We start from the raw sequence: 23,965 nt of genomic DNA, 5'->3' as shown, positions 1-23,965 counted from the left end.
ATTAGGATTATGAAAGACTTATTGATGGTTTTATGGGGCAATTATCTTAGTATTGTTGCATAGTTTCTGAAACTTAAAAATACAGAATAGGAATCAGCAATCAGTTTATTAATTAAAAGTTCATTTTCCTCATTTTGTCTCCAGGACACCACATTCCCAATTCTTCACTACCTCACTGCCCACTCCCTCTCAGCCTCCTTTTCTCGAGCCTCCTCGTCTCCCTGACCTCTGAGCACTGGGGTGCTCCCTCATGTAGAACTTCTACCCCCTTTTCCACTCACTGCCCTGGAGTCTCCCCGGTCCCCGCTCTCAGGATTGTCTATGTGCGGAGGACTCTCAACGGTCTCTCTGTAGCCAGATCTCTCTCCCAGACTCCGGACTCGTTTATCAGACTCAGCGCTGTCACTTGGATGTGTAACAGGCATCTCCAACATCCTATGGCCAATGCCCCACCAATGTGCTCCACCTGCAGTCTTCCCACCTCAGAAAATGGCAAATCCCCTCCTTCAAGTTGCTCAGCCAAAACTCTTGAAGTCTGTTTTGACTCCCCTTTTTATTTTATTTTTTTCCTGACACTTCCCACCCATTCCATTAGGAGATCTGATCAGTTTCTACCTTCAGAATATACGGAGAATGCAACCACTTCTCAGCACCTCCATGGCTTGCCCCAGGTCCGATCACTATCGTCTCTTGCTTGCTTGGTGCCATTGCCTCTTATCTGCACCCTCTGCCTCTGCCCTTGCCCCCCACAGTCCATCCTCAACTTGGCAGCCAGATTAATCCTTACAAAACGTCAGTCAGATCATGACACGCTTCTCCTCGGAATCCTTGGATGGCTTCCCATCTCTTTCAGAGTAACAGTCCTGATATAGGCCTGCAAGGTCTTCATTGCATTAGTTTCCTATTTCTTTGGTAACAAGTTACCACCAATTCAGTGGATTAAAGCAACACAAATTGATGATTTTGCATTCTGGAGATCAGAAGTCTGAAATGGGTCTCACTGGGCTAAACCACGTACAAGGTCCCTTGTGATTACACTGGGCCCACCCAGATAATCCAAGAAAATCTCCCCGTCTCAAGGTCGATGGTTAGTTTCCTTAATCCACGGCGTATTCACCAGTTCCTGGGATTAGGACCTGCACTTCGTTCGGTGGCAGCTGTTATTCATCTTCTACCATGTTCATCATCTCCATTACCTTCTCCAAGCTCATCTCTACCACTCTCCCCTTACTCCCTCCACCGTTGCCACACTGGGCTCCTTGCTTTCTTGGAAAAGGACAAGTATGTGACATGAGCTCCCACTCAGTGCCTTTGAACTTGCTGCCCGCCTGCCAGGACTGCCTCCCCGAGGTATCTGCATGGTCCTGCTGTACCCTTTACAGAGGGGATTTCCTCTGACCTCCCTGTGTGAAATAACAACACTCCCCACCCCCACCATCCCTACATCCTTTGCCTGTTATTATTTCTCTGCACAGGACTTGCAAATTTGGGATGTGTTGACTTGTTTTTGGTCATCTTTCCCACCCCCTATCCCCCATTAAGAAGCAAGCGCCAGGAGATAAGGGACTTTGCTGTGTTCGCACAGCAACAGTGCCTAGGAAATAAGAGGTGCTCAGTAAGTAAATGGAATCATGCAAGGGCCTAAAACCATGTTAGAGTTCTAACTTATATGTTATAGCTATACGTTATGTTATAGTTGTAAGTTTGTAAAAATTGTAATTTGTGAGTAAGAAGACAAATCAAAGGTGCAACCTACAGAAAACCTTAGACACAGGAAAGTAATCAGCGAAAAGTCACTTTTTTTCAGGAAGCTTCCTGAAGCTCTTTGCCTATGACAGGCAATGGTAGTAAATGGGCAGGAAATAGCTATGGAAGGTCTTCTACTGATAGCTCATTTGCAGTGACTTTGAAAACTATGGTTCAGATGAACACAGAATCTACATGTAAGCTCTGAAATTTGGGGAAAATCACAGTGGGTCCTGCAATTCTCTGACATTCCTGGCTACAATTAGTTTAAGTCAGGCAGGACTACGAAGACCTCAAACCATTCCTGCCTCAGGGAAATAAAAATACTTACTTTGGAATGACAATAGGTTTTGCTGTTGATTGGAAGTTGAATTTTTTTGAAGCTGGTAGAAAAGGAGTTATGCTGAAAGTGAAAAATAAGTATTAAAAAGAGAAAAATGGAAGATCAGAAATCTTTCTTAGCACCCTCAGATTAGGTATATCCTCATGGTATTCCTAAATTCTGAACCAATAATTGGAAATACATAGTTTGGCTGCTGGAATCTTGGTTCTTGGGAAACCCCCAGCCCAAGGTCTTAGCTCTCAGGAAATCCCAAGTTTGGCAACACAACTGGGTCCCTAGTCCCCAAATTTCTTCATCCCACATTGTGGGGCAGCCACCATCAAGGCCTTTGAGTCAGAATCTGAATTCTCCCTGTTGTCCTGGCTCTGGACTTCCTCATTTTATGTAGCACTTGGCCCACCAGGATGGACAAGATCAATGTGCAGTCAGTAGGCTTGTGGGAAAAGTTGTGTAAGGATAGGTTTTTCTGGACCTCTTGAGATTTTGCTGCCAAGCTTACTACTTTGAAAACCTTTGGAGAGAAAGGAGGCTGCAATGGGAACCCAAGACCCCTGGCCTTCCCCATGACACATAATCATTACTTGGACTTCCCTCTGGAGGGGGAGGTCTTGCTTGGCGGCTGAGGGGTCTTGATTAGCTTCCGCGGTCCCAAGTTCCAAGGGTCCCAGCAGGTGCAGTAGATGAGAGGGTTGGGGTTCATGGTCCAAAGTCAACGGCGGTCTTGGTTAATGGGTCAGGAAGCTCTTGCTAAAATGGGGATACAGCAGCAAGTTGATTAAATCATTCAGAACCAAAACCACATTACTTAGAGACAAACTGGCCCAAGGTACAGACAGTGGATTCCAGAAGATGTTGGTCTGTCTCAGGGTCTTGCCTATGGAGTACACGTCACCCTTACCACACACTAGACTTGATTTAAAAGCAGGCTAAAATTTGCCATAATTGAACCAGGAATCCAGTAAGTGCTCAATTATTATCACCCCGATTTTACAGATGAGGACACTGAGGCTCAGCACGGTCCCAGGGTAGCAAGTAGCAGAGTTGGGAAACAAGCACAAGTCTGCCTGAGCCCTAAGACCTTGCTCTTCTACCAGGCCACACTAGCTCTCGCTGGAATGAAGAGAACGCCCCCCTGTAGGTCCTGCTCAGAAGTTTCTAGAAAATGAGCTCTGTGACTCAAAGTACAGTGCAAGTCAACCTCCCACCTGCCTGAATTACAGTCGAAACTCTTCTTCTCTGGCTATAAAAACATAAACAAAACCCCCTACTATGAAGTTCTTTATGAAAGACGACTATCAGATAAACAAGGAGACTTGATCACTCTTGTTGATCTTTTTTCTTTCCAGAACCCCACTAAAATGAGAATACACGAGTGAACAAGGTTTAATCCCAAAAGAACAAAGAGAATGGGAGAGGAAACGAATTGCACAAGGGATGTCAGAGGGCATCTGGCATAATAGCTCCCTCGTTGGCACACGGGGAGTTTAGCCTGCGTGGCTGCAGAGGGGCTATGAATGAGGAGGAGTTGAGCTGTACCTCTGAGGCCCTGAAAATCTTAAGACCTGGAACTGGTAGATTATCTGATGATACTGAGAGGCATTTGACAGATCTAGGGGAGCTCGTGGTATGCCAAGTAATAGCCCTTCCAAAGAGGTCAGTGTCTTAGTCCATGGAACCTGTAAGTATGTTCCTCTACATGGCAAAAGAGATTTGTGCAGGGACTTTGCAGCTACTCCACACAGTCCTGTGGTCCCAGACCTCTGGCCCAGCCCCCTCCTGTGTCTATCTCTATCTGCATACCCATTTTCTTTTAAAGCCAGGCCTCTGGCCCTAGCGCCACAGCTGCCTGGGCTCCCATTCTGTTGACTGTCCCATTGACTGCAGGGATCCGAGGGCAGAGTCCAACCGGCTTGCACACAATGAATTACTGATAAGTAGTTGTTGCCTGACCAAAAACCAGGGTGGTGGGTACCACAGGGACCAGCTCAAAGAGGAGAAAAGAGATCCATAAATGAAGCTACCAAAATATTGTGTCATTACAACTTTATAGATAATATTGAAAATAAGAATTAAAAAAACAGTGCCTAGGTAAATCATAGTATAATCACCCAGTAGGATTTTAAACATTTTTAAAATAATTACTTTAAAATGTGTGGAAACGTGAAAAACTGCTTGTGAAAAAGACATAAAATGGTATACTACATATGCAATGGACACGATTATGCAAGATCACGTATCTACGTTGATAAGAGCTAGAAAAGAATATGTTAAAAAATGAAAATTGGACCAGAACATCAGGATTATGAATTTTTGTTCCCCTACAACATTCTTTATTGAAACTTTGTTTGGGTTTTGGGGTCAGATATGCCCGACTTTGCATAGCAGCTATGGGAATCCAAAAAATTTCATTTAACTTATCTAAGCCTCAGTTTCCTCATCTGCAAAATGGGAATCAAGGGAATTCACATCTCATTGGGTGTTGTGCACATTAAATGAGTCCTAGTCAGGAGAGCTCTTGGCACAGTGTCATGCACACAGTAGGTTCTCAAAAATCAGTAACCCAGGAATGGTCTTGAATTCTAGTGGCATCTTGTATATAGAAGTTTTTATTTTTACTTTTTTGTTTTTTATTATTTTTTATTGTTTTTTGTGTGTGCGTTAAACTGAAATAGGATCATTGTAAAGAAAATCCTAACACAGGAAAGCATAAAGAAGTAAAAGTTATCCAGAATACTAACACCATTGAATTTATTTTGGTTGATGTCGTCCATAATTCTCTCCAGACTAAAGAGAAAGATTTACATAATTTTATAAATTATTTTATTTAATAAATTATACATAATAGCTTTAATATGTAGCAATAATATAATTATAATAATTACAATTAATAATCATATTGATTTATAGAATTTTCCATAAATGGAAATAAACTATACTCATTCTAGCTAGGCTTTTTTCCAGCCATATGTCATGAGCTTCTTTTAATGTCAGCAATGATAGATCTGAAACATCATTTTTTAGGCATAACTTTTTGTTGTGGAAAAGATTTTAAACATACAAAAGCAGAGAAAGAAGAATAATGAACTCACCTGTCACTTAGCTTCGACAATTAGCAACTGGTAACCAATCTATTTTATCTACACTCATTCCACTTCTCCAACACCAAATTATATTAAAGTAAATCTCAGACTTTATATGGTTTCCATAACACCATGACCGTGTAGATTTCTAGTCTATGAATGTATCCTATTTATATTTTTGACCAGTTGTAATAATGAACATTCAGTTGTTTCTTTTCCTTTCCTGTTAGAAGCAATGCTTTGGTGGCTAACTTTTTGCTTTTAATAAGTAAGGCCTCTCCCTCCAAACAACCGTGGGGATGATACTCAAAATATTTTAACCACTAGCAAGACAAGACCACAGAATAAGCAGAAGAGATGTGGGCTACAGGGCGGAACAGGGTCCTGGACGACTCCTCTCCCACCCTCCATGCCAGGCATTAACCACTTCGTTCCTGAATCATGAGGTAGTCTGGGGGTGTTGGGGGAAGAGTTGGGGCGACCAAGCTGGCAGGGAGGACATTTGAAGGGCTTTGGGCAATGGTCATTTATCAACCTGTATGACAGTATTTCAATATTTTAAGAACTGTGCATACTAGTTAAACCTCAGCCCTTGACTTCCAGTACCCTCCCAAGAGGGAAGCACTGTTAGTTTTTTTTTGGTATCCATCCAGGTATGTATGTATGCATGTATGTGTGTGTACATACAAATATACACATATATGCTAAAAATGAACACAAATGAGGACATATTTTTCAGACTGTATTATGCTTTGTTCTTTTCACATAACTATATACCTATTAGATACTTCTAGCACAGATCTACCTTCAGAGTATTAGCTCTAAGAACATAGGTATGGGTTTTTTGTTTTGTTTTATCTATTTATTTGTTTTTAAGAATTCTTTCTCGCTCTCTTTTTCTTTTCCTGCATCTCCCTGATAATTTTACCTGAGACCTAGCAGGCTGAATGTGCCAATTGGTGACACTGTAGTGTCACCAGCCAAGGCTTCAGGGAGGTCACTGGTTAGTATTGATGACCAGCAGAAATAAATCACCTAAAACATTTCTTCCAAAGAGCTTACCTTGGAAGTGGCCTTAAAGAAATCATACCATCATAGAGAAACTCTTCCCCATCAACACGAAATCAGAGTTCACTTTAGGTCAAATGAAGAGGTTTCAGAATTCAAGACTTTAGGGGTCATTCCAATTGATTGAAATGCTAAAGCAGAAAATCCACAGTAGACAGCTTTGCAGTGAATCCAATCAAAGTCTTTTAAAAAACTGAACAGGCATGGTCATGAATTTCCCTTCTTCCAAAGACAATCCAGTTTGTTTCTTTCAATATTGCAGTGAAAGTTAAACTAAAGGAGAAAGTCACTTTTCCATTCAGACGTCCTTGACGTGGGCCTCGAGTTATGAGGTTTGTCCTGGGGAGATGGCAAAGGAAAGTTTGTTTCTTTTATTGCTATGGAAACAGAATGGCAGCACCTCATTGGCTCAGGGCACTCTGCTCTTAAAGAGAAGGCTGGAAATTTTCCAAGGCCCAAGTCAGTGACCTCTCTCGACAGCAAGGAATTCACACCCTGACACTGATTTCTACTTTCTTCATCAGCCATGAAACCAAACAAACTTTGGAAATATTTTCAATAATAGCATTAAACAGCAGTCCTAGGCTTAATCAATTTATGGCAATAGTTTCCAGACAGATCTGTGACAGACTTTAAATACTGCTGTCATTTGCTCACAGAAATCTAGAATTCTAAAGTAAGCAGTTTCTTCCTTGAATTTAAGGCTTTGAAGTCTGTGAAACCACATATTTCTGAGGACAGGAGTCTTTTTTCCAGTTGCGAAGGGTTTCAGAGTTTTGTTTTGTTCTTCCTAAGTAAAGCTGCTTTTTCTTACTATAGAAAAAAATGTTTATTATGCACCAGTGGCTTTCATTTTTATTTTACTGCAACTACTGTAAGAAATATATTTTATACATTTTATAATAAAATGTCATTAAATAATGAATGCCCTTATTACTTGTATTCTCTTTAAATTTTTTTTTTTCAATTAAAGCTGCTTGTAATCCACTAGATTGATTTCATAATCGGATGGGTCACAACTCACAGCTTACAAAACATCATTATAAACTCCATTTATTCAGCCCCATATTTGTTTACAGTGTGCCAGCTCATCATTAGGTGTGGGGATATGCCTCCATTCCCATCATTGATAGAGCTTAGAGAATAGTGGGGAGACCTATAATAAAAGTTCAACAAAGGCTCAATGAATCTTACATCAGGGGGCTCAGCAGACACAGTAGTAGTTTACTGCAGGGATCTCTCTTCATGTCTAATGGGTCAGGCAATGGTTTTAATCAGGGAAGGGACCTGACTAGGTCTGCACATTAGAAGGACATTCTGGCTGCAATGCAGAGAAACAATTGGAGGGGCCAAGACAGGAGGCGGGGAAGCCATTAGGAGTCTGGCAGCGTTCCAGACCTAACGGTGCAAATGAGGCAGCAAGGGAAGCAACGGGACTTGGTGATTGGATATGTCCAGTAGGGAGTTTGTTACATGTTTCTGGAGCCCAAGAGAAGAGTCTGGGCTAGAAACGGATTTGGAAGTCATCAGAGGTCATACTTAAGGCAAGATCACACAGGGAGAGAGCATCATGTAAGAAGAGGGTTTAGAACATATTCCTGAGGAACTCAGTATTTAGGATAATATTGCTCAAAGTGTAGGCCATGTGTGAATTAAAATATGTATAGCTGTTACTTGCCTGAAAGTGGCTTAAATCAAAAAGGTTTATTAATCTAACAAAATGTAGTCTGGAGAGGTAGTGAAGATCCGGGTTTTTTGTATCTTTCTGTTATGCGGTCTCGGCATGCTGCTTACTGAGGAGGGGTGCCTCACAGTGGCTCTATGGCTGTCACAACCAAGCCTCATGAAGAGACTAGATGGAGATGACCTTAAAGTCTTAAAGGGGAGGAAACAAATTACAAAGCGAACAATAGATTTGACTAGACATCTAGAAATTGGGGAAGAATTTACTTCTAGTCTCTCTATGGTAAGAAATTTTATACTTATACATTTTACTTATGATTAAAAACAAAGCAGGATTTGGATCTTGAGTGAGGGAGTGGCTGAAACCAAAGTTACAAAGGCAGCACGTACTGAAGGACAACCCCGACTGCTTCATTTGGCCACTACGATTTTTTAAAAAAATGTATCCCCCCCCCCTATTGTTTGAGCTCATTGTCTGCACTGAGTCTGTTCACTGTGTGCTGTATCCACTTGTTGTTTTTTTATGATGTACAGAAAACCAAACCCCGGACCTCCCATGTGGGAGGGAGGTGCCCAGTCCCTCGAGCCACACCCACTCCCTGCTTGTTGAGTCTCTTGTTGTGTCTCCTCAGTGCGTCATCTTGCTGTCTTGTTTGTCTTCTTTAGGAGGCACTGGGAACCAACTCTGGGACCTCCCATGTAGTAAGTGGGTGCCCAACTGCTTAAGCCACATCCGTTTCCGTACAGTCACCAGGTTTTTGGACTTAAACACATCTACTGTTACTTGTTTGTGAAAGAAAACAGAGATGCCAAGAGTATCATTAAAGTTTCTATCATGGGAAACGGACTTGGCCCAGTGGTTAGGGCATCCGTCTACCACATGGGAGGTCCGCAGTTCAAACCCCGGGCCTCCTTGACCCGTGTGGAGCTGGCCCATGCGCAGTGCTGATGCGCGCAAGGAGTGCCCTGCCACGCAGGGGTGTTCCCCGCATAGGGGAGCCCCACGCGCAAGGAGTGCGCCCCGTAAGGAGAGCCGCCCAGTGCGAAAGAAAGTGCAGCCTGCCCAGGAATGGCGCCGCCCACACTTCCCATGCTGCTGATGACAACAGAAGCGGACAAAGAAACAAGACGCAGCAAATAGACACAGAGAACGGACAACCAGGGGAGGGGGGGAATTAAATAAATAAATAAATCTTGAAAAGAAAAATTTAATCTTAAAAAAACAATAAAGTTTCTATCAAAGAAGAGTTTCATATTTCATTTATTCCACACAATTTATTCACAACTGTATTAAGTAATTTAAAAAATACAGTTCAATTGTCAAGGATAGAGAAAATCAAAAGATCTTTGCTAATAGATCCCAATAAACTTCAAATTTAATTATGAGTTTCTAAATAGCTAAAAATGTCAACAGTGGGAAACGGACTTTGGCCCAGTGGTTAGGGCGTCCGTCTACCATATGGGAGGTCCGCGGTTCAAACCCCGGGCTTCCTTGACCCGTGTGGAGCTGGCCATGCGCAGTGCTGATGCGCGCAAGGAGTGCCATGCCACGCAAGGGTGTCCCCGCGTGGGGGAGCCCCACGCGCAAGGAGTGCGCCCGTGAGGAAAGCCGCCCAGCGTGAAAAGAAAGAGCAGCCTGCCCAGGAATGGCGCCGCCCACACTTCCCGTGCCGCTGACGACAACAGAAGCGGACAAAGAAACAAGACACAGCAAATAGACACCAAGAACAGACAACCAGGGGAGGGGGGGGGGATTAAATAAATAAATAAATCTTTAAAAAAAAAAATGTCAACAGTAAATTGTAGATTGTAAGTACTTGTTTACATTTCCCAGATCTTCTTAAAACTTAGGATGTGCATATCATCAACATTACTTTTTTTCTGTTACTCTGCTAGGCAAACATTAAGGTATATATAGACATTCATCTATTCAATTTTTAAGAAATAACAGTACAATAAATGTTAACTACTGAGATCTATAGTTGGTTTGTTTTGTATGTTTTGGGTTTGACACATAGAGGCCACATACTAAAAATAACATAAAGCAAAGGAAAGAGGGCAGTATTGTTTATATCTGTGCAAAGAACTTGGACAAAAACACAGTGGACACAAATGGAAATTTAAGAAGATACTCATATTTATTATCTGATTTACATTTGATAAAGTAAAGGTAGGTGCACAAGAGCTGTTTGACAAAGTCCAGAGTCCCAGGTATCAAACAATATTGTTTCTCTGGCTTGCCCATGAGGGCTCTTATGCCCCTTCCTCAAGGCAGTGAACACAGCCACTAAACGTACATTTTGTGCAGCACAAGAGCACAGGTCTGCGTGCATCTGACATCAAAGAAATGGACTACTAAGAGCCCTAGGTCCCGATGTCAAAGTGAATATTAATAACGACCAAGTACTAACTATGTGCTAGAATGGTTGAAAGAACAGCAAGTTTTGAATACTGTGCAAAATAAAACTTTTATTGAAAATCAGCTCCTGTGACCTATTTCTAATTCATTCCTCTCTTTGCCAAAGCCAGCGCTCCCATGTCAAATTGAGGACCTATCGCACTTAAAACAACTACTTTAACAATGGTCATTAACTTCTCCTTAAGACCTAAGCCCAAGGCTACTTACATATTGTTTGGGATCATAAATAATTCAGGGAAACTTTTAATTCTAAGCTCATAAAGATATCCCTCATATTAAATAATAGGATACTCAGAAATACCTGAGGTATAATTACTGAAAATCTTCTTGAGGGAAAGAGGAAAAAAAAAAAAAAAAAGAGTAGGGTTTCCAATCCTGGCACAAAAATACATACACAGTTAATATTACGGAAAAAAACTAAAATGTGAAGTGTACCAAGGCATAATTCAAGGAAGATCTTGCTAAAAGGTTCCAGTTTATCTTACTATACTTTTCTGACTATTCTGGTATTATAGAATCTAAAGCGATACCAAAAATGATTTTAGGTGGAAACTTCAAAAATAGCAAAATTCAGTTTTTAAATAAGGATTCATTTCTAGAGACAAGTATGCACCAGGACTCAACATTGTGTTTCTGGTGGAATATTGACATTAATCTTTTTTTAAAAAAACGAGGTCTGTTCTCTGTAATCAGATGTGCTTATTTTTTTGGCTGCTAATATACCTGCTCCTCTACCCCACCCCACCCCATACACTCCAAAATAATGATCTCAAGCGATCATTTAGACATGTTATAAAAAAGTATGCTAATTTAATACAATAATATAGAACACTCCAAAATCTATCCTAATTTATAGCTATTTATATAATATACATAAATCTGATACTTTGACACTTTGTACAACTCTCTGGCCTATATTTTTCTACTTTATGATGTTACTGTCCAGGCAACAGAAAGATTACTTTCTTAGAGAATAAATAAAAAAGCTTTAAGAATTGGCTAAGATAAGCACCCCAGAGTTATTTTATGGTATAGAAAACTGAAATATTACTTTTAAACTGTCGGCTGGAAAATATTAAAAAAAAAAACAAAAACAAAACCAAAATACCCCCACAAAAAAACAAAGAGAAAAACAAACAAAAAAATGTTGATTGGAATATTTTGGACATTTAAACTGTTTAATGCTTAGCACATTCAGGGGAGACTTACATTCCCTTATGGAACTGCTGGAATTTTTTCTCAAAATGTATGTATATGCTCTGCTGACCTCAGCATGTCTGAATGAAGAGAAGGGAAATTTTCACTTTTGGATTTTAGGAAACTTATTTAGAAATGTTTTATCAAAGATTCTAAAAAGGATGGAAAACTCACATTCTTATCCCTGTGTAAAAAGTGATTTTCCCACATCTTTGAACCCAGAGCTCTGCCTTAAGGAGAGGGAAGAAGGTGACTCTACTGGCCAAGAATTCTTAGAAGATGGCTTTTCAATTTAGTGAGCACAAAGGAGCAAAACATTTTCAAATTAAGCACGAAAGTTTTCAAAATGTGTCTTCCATTTTCAAAAGCAAAATAATTAGTCCCTTCACTCATCGTCCTCTCCATCATATAACATCTTATAACAGCATTTATTTCTGAACTACTCTGCCTAGAAAAAGCCATGTCACCTGATGAGGAGCATACCTTGATCAGCAATACTCATATAACAGATCTGTTTCGTCCCAATTCACAGTCTTGTGTCACACTGCTGATTGCTGAAACCTAATCCCAGAGTCTACTTTGTCGTTTCACACAGTTGGTAAAAAGAAGAAAAAAAAGAACCCCAGAGAAAAAGCAAAAGCTTTTATTCCCCCATTAGAGTTCACTAATTCTAAAAATGTCAACGACGAGATAGATGTATTTTAAGTTTATTATACATTAAACACATAAACAATCAATTTCAAAGCAAGCACCTGGATTTTACATCAGTTTATAATAATTTAATGTGCCTGAGAATTTTGTGCAAATACATGTCATCCTTCATTAAAAATATGCATAGTACAACTTTGGAAAAGGTTTAGTTGCAACCATTTTTCCTTACAAAATTTTTTTACATATATAAATACCTAACATTCCCAAATTCCAATTGATTGCACTTCTGGTTTAATGCCCTCTAACCTCCAAGAACTTTGAGAAGTATGTAATTATGTTCATATTCCTTGGCCACTGCATTTATCCAGAAAAAATATTTTGGAAACAAATGTCCTCGGCTCCAAAGTACCCATCTCTTCCTTCTTAAAGTAAATCCCTCTACCTCTATCCATCCCCCATGTTGTTGTTGTTTGGTATGTTGTGTAAAAAATACAAATTTTAAAAAATGAACAGATAGATGCCTTTATTAATTGCCACCACAACAGGAATTTGGGTGCTGTTTGTGCTCCTTGTGGCTCAAAGGCTTGAAAACAGAAAGGAAAAAGGGAATCTCTACTTCTGATCTTATGGAAAAGGTAAAATTCCTTCTTTTGCTAATGCTGTGAACATACCATTTGATACATGGTAGTTTTAATCAGACATTAACAGGTGAAACATATAAGCTATCTCACTATTGTCTTAGGCTGCTTTCATTTAGCACAGCTTTCATTTAGCACAGTGAAAACTGCTCCTTTTCTCTTCCCATCTCGCTAACCTAGGTTCTTCCTAGGTTGTTTCCAGAAGTAAATGTGCTAGCAAGTTCAGCATTTCTGGCATGTTTCAATATTACCGAATTTATTTCTATTCACTTATTTTCAAAGCAAGAAAACCCAACTCAAGAAGTGTATTAAATTTTTCTTTCCTTCTGTCTCCAAACACTCATGCCCTTTCACTTACACTTTTAATTTACCAGACCTTGTCCAATGGGGCTTCATACCAATTCACTTTCCATCCGTCCACTTTCCCCTTTCCACGTTCACAACCTTCTGCAACATTCCTTTTCTGTCAAGTTAGACCAGACCACATGTTTCAGTGAGTGTCTATCCTTCATGTGCTAATTTGTACAAGAAGTCATGTCGCTGAGCCTCAGTCCTCCTTTAGGATATCCACTTTAGGTGAGGATGTGCAAACCTGGGTTCCAAAGTTACCCAGCATGACCGGAAGGCTCTGATTCCTTCTCAGCCCAGCTAATAAACTACTGCTTGATTTTAAAAAAACAGTAGAGCCTGGTCTTTGAAGACTAAATTCTGCTTCTTGGCTTCTTCCATTCTTCTGGGCATCAGGTGACTTGACCACTCTGGCTATCCCTAGTCTCTTCAGCCTTTCCACTAAGTTCATCTTCAACTGGCCAACATCAGGAAGGTTCCGGGAAGGTCTCAAGCCATACATCTCCTGCAGGAATGTTTCAGCTGGTCGTGAGGCCAGAAAGTTTTCAGAGAGATGTGCTCGAGGCTCAAAGGGCAAAGGAGAAGGGCAAGGTGAGTGAGACGGAGAATTTGGTGGAGTGAAAGGAATAGGCAGGGTTTTGGGGACAGGATGGAGGAGGGAGTTCTCTGAAATGGGGCTCTGGTATACTTTAGCGGAGATGCCTCGCTCTTGTAGAAGTTTGGCCAAGCTCATGGTGCTGCTGAAGGTTATAGTAGAATCTCGTCGGTTGGTTATGGATTCACCAATGCTGAGTCTATAAGACATGGCAGGAGAATTCAGAGCTGTACCTGACGCGCTGTTACCACTACTACTTCCACAGGACAATGAAGGGAACCCAGAGCTTTAAAAGAAAAAGAGGAAAGAAAAAAAAAAAGGAGAGTTTAAGAATAAAAAGCAATCCCCAAGCAATATTCAAATTAATTACAGTAGTTATCCTTAGTCAATACAGGAGATCGGTAGCATATCAGTAACTGTATCCTTTGGAACAAATCCAAGGAATGAAAATGTTGATATGACTGGTTCATTATTTGTAATTTATTAACTTACTGATACATAACATATTAACTTACTGATACATTATTTGTAATTTATTAACTTACTGATACATAACATATTAATTTACTGATACTGATATGAAAAAGTTGCTATACTCTTAGATAGCATAACTGTGTTCCTTAATTTTAACTCTAAAATGTCTATCTGTGGGATAAAACTAAATTTTATGATAGAAATCAAAGAAGTTTAAAGATTAAAGAAATTAGTCTTTTAGAAATTTCTATGAATATATCCATTCCATAAAATGAACTATACCAAGAGACAACAACCCATGGGTAAACAATTCTTCCAACATTTTAGAAAACTCAACCTTTCATAATTAAGCCTAAGATGCTCCTTTAAGGAGGAATTCATTTCTTTTTAATCTTTCAATTTTATATTACTGAGAAATAATAAACTTCTGTTAAATTTCCATTTTCTCAAGTCAAGTTAATTTCAAATAGTATTGTAAGGTTATCCATGGAACAAAGTTTTCTCAATTCTGATTTAGAAAACGTGGTTCTGGAAAACAAAAATAATTAAAAGCTTTGACAGCTATTAGAATCTTTCTTCTTCTTCTATGTTTAGTTAAAAAAAAAAAAAAGAAGGCTAAATAAGAAATGAAAAACCTAAGGAAGTGGTGATGGAATGAAGTAATTTTAAAACGAAATCATGGAAACATAACTGAGGAAAGCAGTGAGGTCCCAGATTGTCCAGCCTGTCTTACCTGGGGGTGACCTGAGTGATGTCAGAGGGATGCAATATCCTACAGGTGGTGAAGGTGAACGTCGAGTTTGTGCATGACAGACACTTTCCTGGGTTTGAGGCTGTAACTTAAGTAGGGATTTTCAGGGAAAATTGAAAAACTAGGTTGGTAATATAAAGAGTTTGTCATTATTTATTAATAATACAGCATTTATCAAGTGCCTTTTAGACTAACAATTTCCAAATCTGGAAATGAAATATACATACAATAAAGATTGTACTACTATCAACTGGTTAGCATATAGCTGAATTCTGCATTATTTTAATACCATAAATCAAAAGGCATAAAAATAGCCTAGAAATGAGAGAGAAACACACTCAGAAAAAGACACATGAAAAAGAAAAAAATCAAGATCTAGTCAACCTATCTAGCCAAACTATCTAATCCGGTGATTCCCAAAGTGTGGACTGCAGACTCCTTGGGAATCCACCAGGTCAAAACTATTTTCATTGTAATGTTAAGACATTATATGCTATTGGGACTGTGTTGACATTTACACTGATGGTGCATAAGCAACGGTGGATAAAACTCCTAGTCTTAACACAAATCAAGGCAATGGCACCAAGCTGTACAAGTATTTCTCATTGCCATATACTCATGGTATTAAAACAAGACAAAAAAACTAATCAACCCATCAGATTCACTTAAGAACGTACTTGATGTAATAAAAATAGTTTATTTAAATCTTGATCCTTGCATATTTTTAATATTCTGTGTGATGAAATGAGAAGTACACATTAAGCATTTCTGCTACACACCAAGATAAAATGGTTACCTAGCGCAAAAGCATTTCTGCAATATTTGAGTTGAAATTTTTTCCCTGGAACATCGTTTTTACTTCAAAGAACAACCATTAAACTGGTCATTCAGACTTAGGTATTTGGCAGAAATTTTCTTAAAACTAAGTAAGCCTGTCCCTTCCAGAAAAATAGCTGATAATATTTGTTACCAATGACAAAATTTAAGCTTTCAAGTGAAAACAAGAATTTTGGAAAACTTCTGTCTGCCACTGAAACCTTGAAAACTTCCCAATACTTACAAAGCCTTTTCTGATGAGCTAGGTGGTTATATTAATGAAGATCATTTTAATATGTCATATAATGAAATATGTCAAAATTTGGAAGATCTGTATAACTTAGGGAACCAATATTTTCCAAATGACCAATCTACGATTTTATATTCAAAGTGCAAGACAAACCAATGGATTTTAATATAACAAAATAAGAGAAGTTTGTTGATAGGGCTTGAGAATCCACATTTCTATGGACCTTTATGGAACTATGACTTGTGGAATTTTGGTATAGTATCAGAGAAGAAGGACTATCAAAATACCTTTCCTTGGGGGTGGGTGTAGCTCAGTGGTTGAGTGCTTGCTTCCCATGTACGAGGTCCCCGGGTCAATCCCCAGTACCTCCTTAAAAACAAACAAAAAAACCTTCCCTTTTCCAACTATATACCTGTGTGAGGCTGCATTTTCTTCATTTACGTCAACCAAAACAACATATTGCAATAGACTGACTGCAGTAGCTAACATAAGACTAGATATCTTCTATTATGCCATAAATTAAGAGTAACAAAAATTAAAAACAATGCCATTTTTCTTACTATTTTTAAAAAATAGCTGTCATAAAACATGTTATTTGTAACATGTAATCATATTTTAAACAAGTTTATAAATATTAAAAATTTCCTTAGTTTTATTTCAAATATGAAAAATATCATAAACATAAATGCACAAACCCCGAGAGGTTTTCAGACCAAAAAGATTTGAGAACCACTGACCTAATCAATTATCTCTTTGCCCAAGCTATTTATTCCAGATGGCTAAGACAAGTGGAAAGAATTAGAAGATTACTAATTGCTATAGATTTTCATTATCTTTTATCAAAGTCTAAGCATGCTCCAGGGAGATGTGAACAGAGACAGCTAGCTGACCATACAGAATGTCAGAATGTGGGGAATGGATATGGCTCAGGTGGGTGAGCCCCTGCTTTCCACATGGCAGGTCCTGGGTTCAGTTCCCAGTGCCTTCTAAAACAAAAAAAACAAACAACAAGCAAAAAAACAAAAAAACAACTCAGGGAAGCCGATTAGGCTCAGTGGTTGAGTGCCGGCTTTCCCCAGACAAGGTCCTGGGTTCAATCCTTGGCCCTATTACCTCAAAAAAAAAAGAATTCCAGAATACAATGCAAAATACTACTGGTTACTAGGCTATATCAAAATAAGCACTTTTCTCACCTAAAACTGGCCCACCTGCAGAAGTAATGGGTGGTTGGAAGATTCCTGTTACTGGCTTGGATACTGAAGGTTTCTGTTCCACTTCAAGTGGCTGCTGAACCTGAAAAGTGATACCCTCCTCTTCATCCTCTTCTAAATCTGACAGGCGATAGGTAATATCCTTGGGCAACTGGGTAAAGCCTTTAGTGATGACGCCTGGTCGGGGATCAAGGATGGTTCCCAAGTTTGGCTGAGCAAGCTGCTGCCAGTGGTACAGAGTTTGTGATCCTGAGTGTGCAAGACAAAAAAAAGGAGGAACATATAAAAGAAAAGGCATGCCTTAAATTTTCCACAAATCTTCGATCCTGAAACACAAACTAATCATTGTAATAACAATGATGAGAGTAATGAAACTAGTTATTTGGTTTTAATATTTTGGTAATAATTACAAGTTAAATTGCTGTGTGGAAGACCGACAAGATGCTGAGGTTATGAATAATAGTCTTTCAATTTCAAAAGTTAGCTTTAAAAGCAGGAGGTGAAAAAAAACAAGAAGACACTCTTACTAGGAGTTAGGATGCTGAAAACAATGATGAAAAGGAAGATATGCACCTCAGAGGTAGAGTTGCATTATCCAAGATGAAATAATCAATTCTCCCCTGGCTTTTACCTCTGAACTCTGAAGTCAACAGCCAATCTTCCAGGTTGGAAGATACCTTTAATTTTCTGAGATTTGTTTGTGTACCTCCCACCCTGCTCATGACTTCCCTTACCCCATGTTCCGAGACAGCAGGAAAATGAAGGAGATGATAAAGAAGGATATACCCCATTGGTTCCAGTCTGGTGAATGATCATTCCAAACACTTGCACCAGATGCAATGTCTAATTATATCACTGTGGTGATTTCATCCTAAAAATGGCAACTCTGACAAATACCTGCACTGATCATTAATGAATGAAACTAAGTTATAGCACCTTTGAGTATGAGGGGTCCTTATAGGTTACCTATATAAAACTTTGTCTAACCCAGAACTCTTTCACAATAGTAGTACAGAATCATTTTAAGACTGACATTATTCCATAAAATTGAGAAATTCATTTTGAATTAAAATTCTCTCTTAGGAACTAGCAAAGAATGCTAACTAAAAAAATTGAAGAAAAGAAAAATATAGGCATACACACCCCTAAGTAAATGACATGTCTTGGGCAAAGACTACTTTTTCAAAAGGACAGTACAGGTAAAGGATAGATAATTGTTTATCATATCCTATTTATCTTATACCAAAGAAACTGCTGCCAGTGATATTTCTTAGCAACAGGAGAAGATTCTTACCCTTCCCTCACATTTATGTGATAAATCGTATCACGGTATAAAAGAACTGATAGCTGATGATAAAAGAATGCAGATCTCTTCACGCATTAATTTTTCACAAAGTACTACAATGTACTGTAACCAAAACAGTAGGGGTTTAGGGACAATAAACAAATCTTCTATTATCACATACCGCTCTCATAATTACAACCCAAACCTCAATTCCAGGAGAAGGAAAGTCAAATAAGCCACATGTTTTGGAAAGAGCTCTTACCTTCAAGGGGCTTGACAATTTGCAATTTTTCTGGCATAAAACCTCGAAGGCAACTGGCACTGCTGAGGTCTGTGATCTCTGACTGGTTGGTGAAGACAGAGGCAAGGCTCTCTGTGGGGGTGCCACAGTCACTAACCCCTTCTTTCTGGTCAGCCAGAACCTGGATCTTGCGCTCCCATTCTTCAGCAAAGAACTGCTTCTCACTTAAATAGTTTTGTCGACGCAGACTAAGGCGGCGTAGTGCTGTAGATAAATCACTATCTCCAGAGGGTCCTGGTTGGCCCATCTCCTGAGAATTCCTATGGGAAAATTGCATTAACTGATTAGATGTACAAGTACAACCTAGACTTCTCATTTTCACAATGGTGAATCTTCTAAGAGACTTATGTTACAAATGCAGTATTTTTTGTTAGAACTCTGGAATTCAGAAATAGTAAGAAAAAGCCTGAACTGCAATTATACTATATATCATTTTTATAGACCCTTTCAAATGACTTCAGATAGGCAAAAATATACCTCATTATGCTGTGTTTACTAACTTTTCTATTTCACTTAATTTAGGAAACTAGAGGTATGACCATTCATAAATTCAGTTTAAGAAGTCAAAAGAAATAAAATGATTATATTTCACTGAATCTATTGAGTGTGATAGGTAATGTTCTTTTATGTACCATGCAGAAAAGAAATGCTACACATTAAACTATGACAAACCATTAACTGTAAAACATAAAATTTCAAAAATATTAAAATGTGAAAAGATTTGTGTTGGGCCATGGAATTCTCTGTAAATATCGAAGAACATTTAAAAGAAATCAGCTAGATGTGTAAAATATATCACTTTTCATAGTTCTGAGAGGTAATTTTTTTTTACTGTTCAACATTTTTGTTGAAATTGGGAGGTATCTTACAATTGATATTAAAAGGAAGAGTAGCAAAAAAAGAAAATAAAAAAGAGCAGCAAGCTAAGTTGTAGATGTTACTGGTTACAATGCATGTGCACAGATATGTTTGTCAGATCTTCTCCTAAAATAATTATGCAATAATATGAGACAATAGTGAGGCACAAAGCTATGGTGGGTGCAGAACACTGCCTACTAGAGACCAAGCAACACACACACAAAACCAGTATGATGTATCTGTATTAGGAAGGATTTTTATCAGGTGCCAAACATTTATCTTTCAAAAACTTTAGGCTGACTTTCCAATAGAGCTATTTAGCTTCTGTAATTCAATGAATCAAATTAATGAAAAGAAAAAAAAATCTAAGTTCAAAGAAATGGGATATTAAGAGAAACCCTAGTTTTTTCCCGTATGTGTTCACATTATATTGTTTTTTCTAAAGGAGCAAAGAGGTTGAGATTGTGAGCATGGGTTATAAAAAGTGTCACCTGATGCTATCTATGCATAACTACAATGACCAAACATTAAGACAAATTTGACTTTGAACATGAGGATTTAGCCATAAGCTTTGCACAATGGAAAAACAATGATACAAAACTGTATAGTTAAATGCAACCTCCATTTTCAATATGCTTAATTAAATGTACATTTTTTGAAATCAATGATCTATCTGACAAATAATGATATTACTGAATGTGCATGGTCAGTTTCAGAAGCTTCTTGGGAAAGTACAGAGCAATCCTGCAATATGACTATGTCAATCTGGGGATGTCCATACCAGAAGAAATGCAGAATCATTTGAGTTTCTTACCTTGGAACTTCTTCTGAGTTGCTCCCCTGGTTCAGGATTGGTTCATCCTCTGCTTGCTGCAAACCAGACTCATAAGGCTTTGCTGTCATGATGACACTTGAGCAGTTGGAGCCTGGAATGGGTAGCAGAGCTCGGAATGGGACAGAGTGGCCCCGTGTGTCATTGGCAACCTTGACTGTATCAAATATCCGTTTCTGTTGGGCTCTGTCAAAAAGTAAGTATTTGTTACTACCACTGCCTACCACTGAAGTGCTTTAGAAAAAAGTTATATATGTGTTGCCCTTAAAAAGAAAGCCACCCTCCTATAGCCTCTAAAGTTTAACTCAGAGTAGGAAAAGCCATTAAAAATAATTAGAACCAGAGAACTCTCACAAATGGGGGAAGCATGAGTTAAAAACGGAATACTAAAAATATTTACTACTGATTGTCACTAATACTTATCACTTTAGATTATGGCTTCCTTTTATTTCCATTCCCGTTCCTGGGTAATGACACATGTGATCTGTACTTACTTTTGTTTAAAGAGAGAAGATTCTTCATCCAAACTTAACTTTTTACGCATGGTCCCCTCAATCTCAGCTGCTAGAGATTCCTAAAAGCAAAAAAGAGTTAGAAATTACTAAAGTGAACATGTAAGGCTCCTGTTGGGACAAATGAATTACTCTTAATTAATTAACAAAGTATGTGTCTACAATCCCATACTTTTGGTGTGAGGAAAATAGAAGAAAAAGAAGAAAATAGCCACAAGATAAATTCAGAGAAAATGAGACATTCTAGAAAAATAATTTAACAAAAACCAACTACCTTTTCAAGAAATTTTAAAAAGAAAACAGTGAAAAAAACTAATGTTATAAATAGAAAGTTATATATAAACATACATATTATTTCTTAACTACTCCATTTGTTGAGAGAGTCAAGAAGCAATGATATAACAGTACAAAAGGACACACCAAGAACCCAGATTTGGATCCTAAATACCAATACCATTCTTCAGAGCTGCTTGGAGAAATGGCTGATCCCAGGGCTGGGACAGGGAAAGTATAAGATAAGCCTAAAATAACTTTTGTCAGAAATGAAGTACTCAATGAATGACGCGGACATGTCAAAAAACACAAGAAAAGCTTTGAAGATGCTCCTGCTGGCCAAATCTGGGATAATCTGAGTATCAAAAGAAATAATATAAAATAGGAATCTGTAGAGTCCATAATGACATAAATAAAGGAACAGTAATAACTGAATCAGTTATGAATCATCAATGGGAGCTAAAAGTTTGATGAGGAACAGGATATTTAATTATATATTTAGTATCTCCTCACAAAATATTAAAGATTTATTTTATTTATTTCTCTCTCCTTTTCCCCACCCCCTCATCCCAGTTGTCTGTTCTCTTTGTCTATTTGCTGCGTGTTCTTCTTTGTCCGCTTCTGTTGTTGTCAGCGGCTTGGGAATCTGTGTTTCTTTTTGTTGTATCATCTTACTGCGTCAGCTCTCCGTGTGTGTGGTGCCATTCCTGGGCAGGCTGAACTTTTCTTTCAGGCTGGGAGACTCTCCTTATGGGGCACACTCCTTGCTATGTGCGGCTCCCCTACGCAGGGGATACCCCTGCATGGCATGGCAGTGCGCATCAGCACTGCACATGGGCCGGCTCCACGCAGGTTAAGGAGGCCCGGGGTTTGAACCTCGGACCTCCCATGTGGTAGACGGATGCCTTAACCATCTGGGCCAAGTCTGCTTCCCACAAAATATTAAGTTCGATCATTTGGCTAAGGTTTATCTGCCAGTTTTTGCCTCTGTAATGTTTATTAAAAGCATTAACTAATTTAATTAACTATTAATATTACCTAACTTTATGCTGGCAAAAATCAGCAGATACTACCTTAGCTAAATGATCAAAGTTAACCACCACCAGAAATGGAATAAATGGACACCATGCATTTCCTGATATAATGTACTGAGAATGCAACATACTTCTGTGGTAGTTTTGCCAAAAATGTACAACCTGAATCTAATCATGAGGAAACATTAGACAAACCCAAATCGAGGACAAGCTATAAAGGTTATGAAGACCAAGTAAAGACAGTCACTGTCCCAGATTGAAATAATTAAATGCCAACATTCCCCTTAAAGGACAATATGGGGACAAGTGGCAATATTTGAATGGGTTCTGTGGATTAGATAATAGTATTGTATCAATGCCAATTTCCTGATGTTAGATTATAGTGTGGTTATGTGGGAGTGTGTGTCCCTGTTTTTAGTAAATGAAAGCTAAAGTGTTAACAGGCAATGAGGTATAATTGCATCTTACCCTTACATGGCTCAGAAAAAAAAAGCGGGGAGGGTGGCAAGTGTGGTAAAATGATAAGATCAGAGAATCTAGGTGAAGGATATGAGAACTCTTCCTATTATTCTTGGAACTTCATTCTAAGTTTAAACTGTTTCTAAATATTACTTCAAAAATGCTGTTTATTCATGAGTTAGCAAGCATGATCCCTGGCCTCATGAGGCTTACATGCTACCTGGACTTAAATATATAAGAAACTCAAGATTTCTTTAAAGAGGCTTTAGATGTTCAGAGTACCATTTGAATAAATGGCATATAGTGGATCTAGGGTAAAGATGACCCAGTTTTGAGTAGCTCTATGACACAGTGACCTAAAACTAATTTCCTTAGGATGCACACCACATATTACAATAAATCTGGAAAATCATTTGTTAGAAGGAAAACTTCAAAGTATGAAAGAAGATGTAGATATACAAATTAAAGCCTAAATCAATAGAATTTCAGAAATAGAGACAAATCATGTTATCTTGTTTTATACCATCATAAACCATATCATTCTTAGGACAATCTAATCTTAAACAAGTTTCCTAAAATACACAGTGTCTTTCTTAGTTTCTTACCCCAGTAAAAGCTCCATATGACTGAGAGAAGTAGAGATGAGCAGCAGGGCTAGATCTACTACGAAGCTCCTTTATTTCTTCCTGCGATTCATGTAACATTCCCAGACACTCAACATTCCTGTCCTGTAATTCATGTAGCTGAAAGAAAGGATGGTAATTGATGTACTGTACTATCTTCTCAAAAAATCCTCATTTGGGATAAGTATTAATTTTATCCACAGGACTAGCTAAATTTATGAACATAATTTCAATACCAAGACTCTGAAACAAACTGAGCAAGGAGAGTATATATCCAAGATGACAGATTCAGGGTGTCTTGGCTGATATATATATATAAACATAGTTTCCTGAAAATCTGAAACGTAGCTGAGACAACCAGAAAAGACCATTCAATGTTTAATGCTTCATACCCTAAACAACTTACAGAGGACATATAATAGCTATGGTCAATTTAGAGTTAGCATAATAATTTAAAAAATAAAATAAAAACAACAGCCTGAAGTCTACAAATGACTAGATAAAAAGTCTGTGAAGTA

At 38.4% G+C, this 23,965-nt stretch overlaps 2 protein-coding genes across 6 annotated transcripts in view; both read right to left on the bottom strand.

Annotated features, from left to right (window-relative positions):
* Positions 1-6,594, bottom strand: part of FLACC1 (flagellum associated containing coiled-coil domains 1) — a 29,950-nt gene extending 23,356 nt beyond the window's left edge. For both annotated transcript variants that reach the window (XM_004458904.4, XM_023588893.2), the window contains exons 1-3: positions 6,232-6,594; positions 2,671-2,836; positions 2,078-2,149 (exon numbers count right to left, since the gene is read on the bottom strand). In XM_004458904.4, the coding sequence (XP_004458961.1) occupies positions 2,078-2,149; positions 2,671-2,789 (191 nt within the window). In that variant the 5' untranslated portion in view covers positions 2,790-2,836; positions 6,232-6,594. The remainder of the gene's footprint in view (positions 1-2,077; positions 2,150-2,670; positions 2,837-6,231) is intronic.
* A 3,441-nt stretch (positions 6,595-10,035) lies between these two features.
* The window catches only part of TRAK2 (trafficking kinesin protein 2), a 64,410-nt gene continuing 50,480 nt past the window's right edge, over positions 10,036-23,965 (bottom strand). Inside the window, exons 10-16 of one of the 4 annotated variants that reach the window (XM_004458899.5) lie at positions 23,430-23,567; positions 21,041-21,120; positions 20,529-20,732; positions 18,818-19,116; positions 17,253-17,519; positions 14,976-15,081; positions 10,036-14,054 (exon numbers count right to left, since the gene is read on the bottom strand). In XM_004458899.5, coding sequence (XP_004458956.2) covers positions 13,373-14,054; positions 14,976-15,081; positions 17,253-17,519; positions 18,818-19,116; positions 20,529-20,732; positions 21,041-21,120; positions 23,430-23,567 — 1,776 coding nt within the window. In that variant the 3' untranslated portion in view covers positions 10,036-13,372. The remainder of the gene's footprint in view (positions 14,055-14,975; positions 15,082-17,252; positions 17,520-18,817; positions 19,117-20,528; positions 20,733-21,040; positions 21,121-23,429; positions 23,568-23,965) is intronic. The other 3 variants (XM_004458901.4, XM_004458902.5, XM_004458903.5) reach the window with 3 other exon arrangements.

Source organism: Dasypus novemcinctus, chromosome 7, assembly GCF_030445035.2.
Source record: "Dasypus novemcinctus isolate mDasNov1 chromosome 7, mDasNov1.1.hap2, whole genome shotgun sequence".
NCBI lineage: Eukaryota > Metazoa > Chordata > Mammalia > Cingulata > Dasypodidae > Dasypus > Dasypus novemcinctus.
This window is presented reverse-complemented; position numbering and strand designations above follow the sequence as displayed.